Raw genomic sequence first — 10,604 nt, forward strand, 5'->3', positions numbered from 1 at the left:
TGTACAATTTATAAATGTATGTAATTCAATTGATGATCTAATTCGATCATGAAATTAAATAAAAATAGTGTTCACGCTGTATCAGCTCATAAATTTACGTTCGTCTATCTATGCCGGCATGTAATGTACAGCCGATATATATTTTTGACGCAACGAAATGTAAAAAACTTTAAAACAAAAAGAAAAAGGAAGATTCATCGATCTTCGATATTGTCTGATTTGATGAATATTATTGGCGACGAACAAATTATCATATAATGTATGGGAACTTGCTATATAGTATTATACGCTCTGCCTTATTTCTGTAGAATCGGCGAAAAATACTGTACATTTCAGACATAAAACTTGAAACATTTCAAGGTGTAATTATCTACGTAAAAATATAACATCTAGAAAAAAAAAAAACAACCAACCAACCAACCAACCAAAAACCAACAAATTATCAAAGAAACAAAAAGAATACTGTGTCTCGATTCAATTGAAGATTTTCATAGAAACGTCTAAACAAAAAAAATCTTGCCTATATATTCAATGAATGTAATAACGTCATGATATGATGGAAAATACGAATCAGAAAAAACTACAGAAAATATACAATACATATAAATATATATACATATACACGATGAAAGAAAAAAGAAGAAAGAAATTAAAAATAAAATCGTATTGATTAAGAAAAAAGTGCTATATATTTAATTGTAGTCAAGACTCAACAGAGAGAAACATACTTTATATATGTACACCGAAGGAAAGGAAAAATGTTTTTTATTGTATTGTATTGAATTGTCCTGTTGATCGTGTCGAGACGGCGGACGCGGGGGAGACAAGTTAAAAAAAAACGCCCTAATTACATGTAGACTGCGTCAGGAGGGAAAGGGGTGAGAAATAAGACAGAATTTGAAAAAATTTAACAACTTACGTTTATTATGGATATTTGAAACGATTCAATTTCTAGTGAACGGGATGCTTGAGTAATTTTTTAATGTAAAACCATTTCTTTGTATTATAACCGAACTATGTAAATGAAAATTTGCTTTGTTTCAAAGCTGGTTCAAAAATTACATTAATAATTTTTATAATATCTTCAATTATATAGCTCATATTATGCAGAATTCTAAGGGCTATAAAAATTGTGAATGATGACAAGATGATGTCCATTACGGGAATAAAAAGCCGTTGAGAAAACGGGAAGGAGAAAGAGAGCAGAAAGAAGCAGGTAGACAAAGAACAAAGAATGATAAAATGAAGAAATATTAATAATAATTAATAAGAAAAAAAAACATTGCGAGCATTTTAGAATCACTATGGTGCACATAATCTAACCATTATTAATCGTACTTTAATGAATATGCATTATTAATGGGAGCATCAAAAATAAAATGCAAAAAAGTAATTGAAAAAAAAAAACGAAGTGAGTTTCATTCTCAATCATTTCTTTCCTTAATCCAATAATTCCATATTTTATACAATAACAGAATGAAATATGATTTTTATTTAAAATGAGAGTAGTTTTTTTTCACTCGCGGTGTTTCAAGACTGCGAAAATTTCTTTAGAAAACGAAGCAATTTGCATAAATTATAGTTAGGCAAATCGACGAAGATCACTATATTCATCGTAAGATCGAGTGTCACGTTACTGTCATTTGCGTCGTTTGCATGGAACGGGGAGATTTCCTCATCCATATACATATACTGTATAAAATTATTCATAGTTCAATCAAACGGAAAACTAGAACGTGGTATCTGTGCGAGCACGCGACATACAATTTTATTACGCGTTTTCACGTTCCGTTGAAGAAGATATATTATGATAAATTAATAACTCCAAATCTGAATTTTGTTGAAATGAGCTGTACAAAATATTATGACATGATTCTGATACGATAAATGAATAAATAATAATTTTGATGATTATTTTATGGTCGTGATGATACGTAACGTATACACGCAAATAGTTTGTGCGATTTTCGAGCGTATGAAATATTTATTTGTTTGAGGAGAGGTAGAATTTCGAAATTGGGGAACCGTCAAGAACTATAAACGTTGTAATACACGACATCATGTATGCTGAAAGTTCTGCACGAGATACGAGAAATTTCTGGTTGTATCAAGTGGAAATAGAAACGGAAATGTGCTCGTCGCCTGACTTGCACTAGGATTATATTTATTTCTATACAGATATTGATCAAATAATACCAAGACATAATACCCCACTCTTCTTGGGTGTATTTCAATCCATATAAAATGAAAATTCCATGGAATAGGAGCTCAGTATTGGGAAACCGACGTATCCGAACGCGGATTATTCGTTCATATTTTATGTATAACAAATGCATGAATTCGGAAAAAATTGGAGCGTATTTTAAATACAAAATAAACTAATCAAATGTCGTCTGCCAAGTCGGAATCCAGAGCCGGTTCAGGATCCGCGCAATATGCTAGGAACAACCAAGAACCCCGGAAAAAGGAGAGACCACCTTTTAAGTTGTGCTTCGTGAAGCAACAGGAGAGTGGTCGATCAAATGTCTCTATTTGCCGAACGACCGGTAATTGAAAAATGAATTGGATCGATTTGTATTTTTCTCTCTGGTTTATTTTTGTCTTCTTGTACAATGTTATAATTATTAAACAAATTAAATCTACGATCTGATATGTTCTTTCTAGCAAATGTTTTAACTCCAAAATTTTATTCTCGTGACGAGGAACGGTTTTCTGAATCCGAAATTCGTCAAACGGTTACTAAAATTACAGAGGAAGAACAGAGAGTTCCTAAAAAAGTACATCGATGGCCGCATCTCACGAGTCACACGTAAGAACTTTTTATCAATAGAGATATCAATTGGTTGTAACTGAAAAAATGGAACATGATTGTAATATTTATTTATATCACGCGAAGCAGAACCTCAGCCAGTGTCTCTGCACGCTGAGAAAGTTGGTGTTCAATCAACTTATCGTTAGGTATAAGGCGATTGAAACTTTCTCAAAAGTAAATTAAAAATACTATGTACCTACTTTGCAACTTAGCATTTATTAAACAGCGTCATGGATATATAGGTTGCTCGAATAACAAACTGCTTTCGCGCTTCATATCAGATCGGACGTTTATATCCTCATGGTTTTACTTATGCTTAGCTCTAATCTTGAACTTGAAGTTTATAGTTTAACGACTAGACTTTCTTTCGATATTATTCTACGCCGTTAAATACAGGTCGAAACGACTGCGCCTAGCACTTCTACAATCAGCCGGTTTTATGTTAATTTTTTTCAAATATAAATATGGAAACTGATCCGGTTTAATTTTCATCTTTTTGCGTGTACGCGTTTCTACACATTAATATATATCTACATCCATTTACAATATCCGCTTACTCGCGTGCCTCCTAGATTATTATTGTTACTGTTATTATTTTTTTATTGTTCATCAAATTCTCTCCAGATATGGCTGGTGGCACGATAGGGGAATCCAACCGACAGATTCACGCTTCAATTTTCATAAAAAGACATCAGATATGGTCAGTTACCAAATGAGGATCTACGCCGACGATAAAAAGTTGAAGGGCCAAAGTCCTTAATTAATCTCCTCAAGCGATTGAAGAATGTAATTGAATCCTAAACTACCGCAAATTCTTAGATTTTCAATCCGGAATCGTTACGACTATAGCATATCAAATATTGTACCTATTCATTTACTGGGTAATCGAGCGTGCAGACCGTACACGAAGAGATAATCTTTGCGCTTGAAATAAAAAGTATTTCCGTTCCCAGGTAACTGTAAGAGGATTTCCGTTTGAAGCTCATTATTATTACTGAAAGTAATGCTGACTTTCAATTGACGCACTTAGGTGTACGCAGAAGGAATTTATTACCTATCATTAGATTTCAACGAGAAGCCGCACTATTTAGCTTGCGATCTAGCTATGATAATTAAAATTATTTACCGATGCTGCAGTTGTTGATTATGTATGCGAATAAATCTGTATGATTTTGATAACAATTTGTGACATCATGTTTCATGAGAAAAAAAAAAAAGAGTTTCATCAAAATAGATATTTTTATGTTAGATTTTACAACCCTAAATGGGCCAAATAATTGTTTCGTGACTATGCATTGATAATTCGCAATGGCTAACGTAAAATATGACGTGATTTCAATATCGCGTGCGTGGCAGATTCCTATTACGAGTATGCAGTGAGTGTAACGAGTTTTGAGTGCTTTGAACTCAGTAAATTATCTTGAAGGCCTTCTTCCTCTGTGGTTTTAGAATTTGGCGGGATATCGTATACTTGTATCGATATGGCGACTGGTAGCCACCTGGTTTCCGGTATCGATAACTCGAAATCCGAACACGTGATGAAAAATACCAATGAGAACGTTGGGTTCGCGATATAATCGCCATTCATCGAATGTTGCTTGGTCAATCGGAGTGCTAGGTTAGCGATTGTTTCATTTTCTCCGCGGTGTGACGATTAAAAAAAAAGGAAGCCTGTCAATATTCCGCCAAAAATGAATCCCGGCGTGGAAGAAAACACGCGACTCTCCGAAGATGTTGTTGATAATTCAGATGAAATATCACCACCTGAAAGGTAAGATTTTGTCAAATAATAATTCCGATAACATCACCCGCTGGCGGAACCAATAATTCCATTGCGTAGTACCCCGATTTTATACCTGTTGCCCTCGAAGCGCAGGTGTTACCTACCGCGCAGGTGAGGTTAAGAACCCTTCGCCTAGATTTTCACCCCCAAATCACAACAAACCTGTGTACTGGACGTATCTATTTTATTCCAAGCCTCGTATTTTATAAATCAACGAGTTCACTGGACGACGATGGACGAGATTTGTTGGTACCAGAGGTTGTCTTCCCTCCAAAATAATTTTCCTACGAAACGTTACTATTTTTTCGTTAAATACTTGATATCATAGCCCAGACTTTTTGGGTCGATCTTCTGTTCCTTAAAGAAGCAACAAGTGACCATTTTGAAAGTGACCCTTAGCTGATGTGTAGCGTTGGAGAAATCGTTCTCAATTATTATGAAAATAAAAATTTAATTCTTCCAACGCAATTGTCGTTAAATAAATTCTAGTTTTTGTTTAAATCACATCAACGTTCACTTCATTACTTTGTGTTATTTGTTTTACCAAACTTTTCCATTTTACAGCTGTAACTTGTCTGTCAATCTTTAGCTACAGTTGCTCCATTTTGTGTTCTACCTGCTCTTGTTATCTACGCTCGTTTCTTTTGTCTTTAAATAATTTATGATCTAACATTATACACAAAATTTGAGTTATTCAATACTTATACCGTAGTGTTAAAAATGTGTCAAATCTGTGATTATTCGAAATATTTTGTTCGGACATTATAAACCCTGTTCAATTCACCTATTGTTAGTTAATCAGAGAAAATTTCTTCATCACCTCCTAATCCAGCGTTAACTTTTCTTGTGATCCAGTTATCAATTTTCCAAATGTCTGCAATCTGCGAATATCAATGATTTGGTAATTTTTCTATCAACTACACTGTGATCATCATAACTTGAGAGCAGTGCAAATATGCTCTTCATGATTCTATTGTGATTGTAACATTGCCAAATTCTCCTGTTTGTTGGCATGTAGTAAGCGTATGCGGTTGGATGATGGGTGTAATAACAATCTCAACAGCACTTTGAACAGTGCAACAAAGTCCAATACACGTTGGACTTGTGCCGGAGATACGAGTCTAGTGGAGCCTGAGATATTGGAGGATATGGGTGTTAGTATGCTAGAAGACGAAGAAGTAAGTTGTGAGTCGATGAAAAAATTACAGTCACACGAATGCACTATTTCACCAACAAGTTCTGAAAGCAGTAGAAAGCAAGCTCCTGAGAAAGAGGATATTGAATTTAAAAGCCACACTGCAATATATCGTGACACCAGTTTTAATAACATTAATTTGGATAGGTAAGCATGACAGGAAAATCTGTGTTACATTTTGGTTTGTGAATCATTTTTTTTTCTATGTTACATGCAGCAAACGAGACAATTTTTTCTAGCCTCGTTTCATACATAAGAGGATTCATTTTCTTTTTCTTTTCATCATAAAATTATCCATCATTATTTCTTCTGATCCGTTATTGAAATTGACATGAAGGCTGGATCAAGATCCATTTGATTTGGATGAAGCTTCCGTCTACATGTCTATGGGCAACGAATCCGGCTATTCCTCAAGAGTAGAGACAGAGACTTTTGGAGATATGAAGCAAAGTTTTAGCAAAGAAGAATTGGGAGAAATGTCAGACAAGAGTGGTTTGGATCAATTTTATCTATACAGAAGAAAGAAACCCTCGATTGTTGGGGAAGATAAGTTCAACAAATTATCTGATGAAATGATTTTGATGATCCTTAGATGGCTTCCCAAAAAGTGCTTGGTAAATATGCGTGTGACTTACATGCCCCCATCTGAATAATCCAGATAATCAGTTCTGCCATTTTGCTTTTGGTTTTCACGAATATTCCACACTTTTAATCTAGTCAAATTCGCATTTTAGGTGCGTTCTATGCTCGTTTGCAAAAGATGGTGTCAAATAGCCCGCGATGAGGCGTTATGGAGTAGACTAGATCTGGGAGGTAAAGTTTTGGGTGAAGGAACTCTGGGTCACATCCTGCCAAGAGGTGTACAAACTTTAAGACTGGCTCAGGCAGAAATTGCAGATCCAGTATTTCAGTCGAACAGTGAAGTCTTGAATGAAAATTATGTCTGCAAACTTCAATACTTGGACTTGTCAATGTCCGTTATCAGCCCCGAGGGATTGGGAGCCCTATTATCTATTTGTAAATTCCTCAAAAAATTATCCCTTGAGAAATGTACTCTTAACAGGCTGTGCTGCCAGGCTATTGGCCAAAACACAGAATTAGAAGTACTCAATTTAACAATGTGTGAAGGCATTGATCAAGAATGTTTACAGGACATATTAAAACTGCCAAGGTGAGATAATCGGTTTCTTGTCAGATAAAAGTTTACGTATTCAATGCAAGTTTTCAAATTCTTGCAAGGTAACAAAAGGTCACTTGCCCATTTGATGAAGAATTTTTGTTTTTCTAGACTGAATGCTTTCAACATTGCTTGGTGTGGCTTGGATTTAGACTGTATGACACTACTTTGCAAAAACTTGCCAAGTACCATCACACGTCTGAACATCGCTGGTTGTCGGAAAACTATGACAGATGACAGTGAGTATTAATACCACATTATATCTACTGCTGATTCATGAAACGCTAAGTTGAGTGTTTATATATCGAAAGTTAATCGAATGTTTACTAATGCTTACATTCATTTTCAGATGTTAAAGAAATGGTGAACCGTTGCCCTCGCATCATTGAGTTGGATATGAGTGATTGTACAATGCTCACAATAAATGCTGCCCAGAGTTTGCTCAGTCTTTCGAAATTGGAACACTTAGCTCTTAGTCGCTGTTACAGTATTGCCCCTTCTACTTATTTGAGACTAGCTCACATGCCCTGTCTAATGTATCTAGATGTATTTGGATTAATGGCAGAACCTACTTTAACTACACTGCAAGCAAATTGCGGTGATACTGAAATCAACAAGTTCCTATACAGTTCGGTTGCTAGACCGACGGTTGGCGTGCGAAGAACGAGCATTTGGGGCCTAAGAGTCAGGGATTAGAGTCCTAAAAGAAATTAGAATTTAAGTAAAAATGTCATGTCGTTTTTGCACCAAAAAAAAACACAAAAAAAGAACTTCACTGGGGGAGTATAGCATTAATCTGATAACTAATATTATTAGTCTGGTAATGAATATTTTTCATAGTCCATTTATAACAATGAAAATGAATTTACTTTGATAAAGTACTTTGATATGACGAATTGGAAGCAGAAGCAGTTTTTTTTCCCAGAACTTCAGAAAGAGTTCAAAAACTTGATTTTTGTTTTTGTAAATAAATGTGCACAGAACAACGGATACCAAAGTAATGACGTTGTCAAGGATCAATGAATCATCTGCCAAATGTGCCTTGAATTATCACATCAATTATCTTATAACATTTGAAACTACCCAGCAGTTATGAACTTGGGTACAGTGAGTAAATGAAAAGTTTAAAACTCTTAAATTAAAGTTTAATTCTCATTTACTCCTCACTGGATACTGAAGTCTGTTTATATTATTTAATTTTTTTTTTTTTATTTCATAATTTTGCCATCGCAATCCGACTAGTGTAAATCGATGAATTATGAAATTTTCGCCCGACGAGAGTGATACGAGGAAGTTTTACTTTTTGTGATTCCTTTTTCGGAAACCATGATAATAGGAATAAGATTGTATATTATTTTTAAGATTGAAAAAAAAGTCCTTTGATACTAAAGATAATTTGATATTCTGCGTCCCTGATAAAGGAATTGCAGTGCATCTGGAAAGCCAGGTTTATTAGATGATTATTACGTTAATTATTAATTATTATGTATATTGTATAAAATAAATCATTACGGTTAGCCCGAGTCCGTAAATTACCTAAACGCATGAAGGTGTGGAAAGAAATAATACATAATGACTGAATTTCAATTGCAATTTCGTTTTATCGAAATACATGAGTATACAGCAATACGAAAGAATAACGGACGACGAAGTCGTGACGATTGTCGTCAGTCACTGCAGGATGGAAATTGTTTTATATACTTGATTACGATTAATTACACAAGAATCCACATAAATTCGACTGTAGGATCAATGTGAAAATTCTGAACCTATCAAACTTTGTGTCTGACTGATTAGATCCGTATATGATGGAGCGTGCCAAAATTGCCAATTAATTATTTTTTTCATGCTGAGGCTTAGACCACTCGACGTCTAAAATAAGATGATCATATCCATGCCCGTTTAATTGAGCGATAGCGTTGATGGCATCAGCTTTGAATTTATAGTGAACATATGCGTATCCTTTGCAATACATGCTTTGCTTGTCCTTAGCAAGATATAGCTTCTGAATAGGACCAAAAGGTTTAACAAGCTCTTCCAAATCTGCTTCCAAAGTGCTCTCTGAGAGATTCGAGATTCGGACGGCTGATTGGTCATCACGTCTTAGCGCCTGCATGGAGTCTCCACGTTTGTTACCACCGTCTCGCATGCTGGGTGGCACGTATTTGCTACCCTGCGTTTTACCAAGATCGGCCATTGATCCACCAGGTACTCCTGGACCTCCTACTGGTTTCTTGTCATCTGGAACTTTACCTAAGAGAGCCAAAACAGATTCAGAAATAATCAGTCTGTGTCCTAAATTAATAAGAATGGATCAGTTACACAAAGGCAGAATGATTAGTTAGGCTATTTGAAATTATTTGATTACATCCTCACCTCCAGCCATAACAGTGTCTTTATAAGGACATTTTGAAGTCCAATGATCACCATTACAGGTACGGCATTTCACAACTCCTTTCTCTGCCATGTTCTTCAGCTTATCCAGGGAATCTTCTTCAACCTTATTTTCTTCTTCCTTGTTAGAAATGAACTGCATAAAAACATCTTCAGCTCCAACAGTGGTGGCAGGGTTTGGGCCTGGTCTATCGTCGGCAGAGTCCCCAAATTTTGCCCAGTTCTTGCGTGCAGCTATAGTTTTAGAAACTATACGACGTTCTATCTTGTAAGTTCGAACAATTTTAACTTTCTTGTTGTCATCATTGTATTTGTATTCCGTTAGTATTTTGAACCCATTTTCTATAGTCTCAGTTGGCGGGGGCAGCACTCCTCCTCCTTCTTCCTCAACTTCATCTGCCCAACTTGATTTCACTTCCTCTATGACTGGCATGGCTGCAATTCGCACCGAATAACTTTATTATCTGAGTGAAAAATATTTTGATAGTCTTAGCAGCCAATGGCGTGTGAAATTTGATAACCAACAATGGCATATGTCTAGGTCTTCGATTGTCACAAACAGTACTTGTTTTTAAGACAGTTGAGACAAGGTGAGTGGAAGCTAAAGTAATTTACTAAAAGCTATTGGATTTGAGTTTCATTATTAATCGACAGATACGTTTATATAAAGGAGATTCAAGCAAGGAAATCTTGACATGTGTATACGCTTGAAAGGTCAGTGTCTGAATTCGTTGGCCAGTGTACTATAAGAGGCTACAGACGGAAGAAGATCTAGCAAACACTGAAGGTTAGGAAATCAAGTTGATTGATTAGGAAGACCTGCTACAGTTCTTCCAAGGGGTTACCTGTCTATGCGATTAGCACATACGACACCCACTTAGTAAAAAATATTTAGAAATAATCAAATTCATATTCTAGAAAATACGGGTCGCATTAATAGTAGCAAGTCGTACTCACGTGTAATACTTGATAATAATTCAAACGTAGTTGTGCATATACAGTGAATGCAATTGTGAAGATATAAAAGTGGAATTTGTTTGACTTGCCTGGTTACTTCAATCGCTAGTAGGTGCCAAGGGTGCAACCATTCCTATTATTCCGCGAGTTTTTTAATGGTTTTGACAAGTTCCCTTGTCGTATGTTGGATAGATGAATCAAAATGGAGAAGCTACAGCGTGATCCTGCTTTTGATAGCGCCCTCAGTTTTTGGTCGAGGTATTAGTCTTCTTAGAAAAAATGGTGA

At 35.5% G+C, this 10,604-nt stretch overlaps 2 protein-coding genes across 5 annotated transcripts; one reads left to right on the forward strand and one right to left on the reverse strand.

Annotated features, from left to right (window-relative positions):
• Positions 1-4,275: 4,275 nt before the first annotated feature.
• Positions 4,276-8,484, forward strand: LOC105684184 (S-phase kinase-associated protein 2). 3 transcript variants are annotated; one of them, XM_012397344.3, is made up of 6 exons: positions 4,276-4,583; positions 5,614-5,937; positions 6,128-6,404; positions 6,525-6,961; positions 7,079-7,206; positions 7,317-8,484. In XM_012397344.3, exons 1-6 carry the CDS (start codon positions 4,504-4,506, stop codon positions 7,661-7,663), a joined length of 1,593 nt encoding a protein of 530 aa, XP_012252767.2. In that variant the 5' UTR covers positions 4,276-4,503; the 3' UTR covers positions 7,664-8,484. The 3 variants fall into 3 exon arrangements, with proteins under 3 accessions (XP_012252767.2, XP_048505056.1, XP_012252770.2); XM_048649099.1 differs by lacking the exon at positions 4,276-4,583 and adding an exon at positions 4,621-4,853; XM_012397347.3 differs by lacking the exon at positions 4,276-4,583 and adding an exon at positions 4,925-5,496.
• Positions 8,485-8,548: 64 nt separating this feature from the next.
• On the reverse strand, positions 8,549-10,552 carry LOC105684203 (eukaryotic translation initiation factor 3 subunit G). Of its 2 annotated transcripts, none has more exons than XM_012397381.3 (3): positions 10,408-10,552; positions 9,344-9,796; positions 8,549-9,220 (listed from the first exon to the last, which is right to left on the reverse strand). In XM_012397381.3, exons 2-3 carry the CDS (start codon positions 9,792-9,794, stop codon positions 8,799-8,801), a joined length of 873 nt encoding a protein of 290 aa, XP_012252804.2. In that variant the 5' UTR covers positions 9,795-9,796; positions 10,408-10,552; the 3' UTR covers positions 8,549-8,798. The 2 variants fall into 2 exon arrangements, with proteins under 2 accessions (XP_012252804.2, XP_012252805.2); XM_012397382.3 differs by having other exon boundaries at positions 10,319-10,450.
• Positions 10,553-10,604: the final 52 nt, after the last annotated feature.

Source organism: Athalia rosae, chromosome 1 (genome assembly GCF_917208135.1).
Source record: "Athalia rosae chromosome 1, iyAthRosa1.1, whole genome shotgun sequence".
Classification (NCBI taxonomy): domain Eukaryota; kingdom Metazoa; phylum Arthropoda; class Insecta; order Hymenoptera; family Athaliidae; genus Athalia; species Athalia rosae.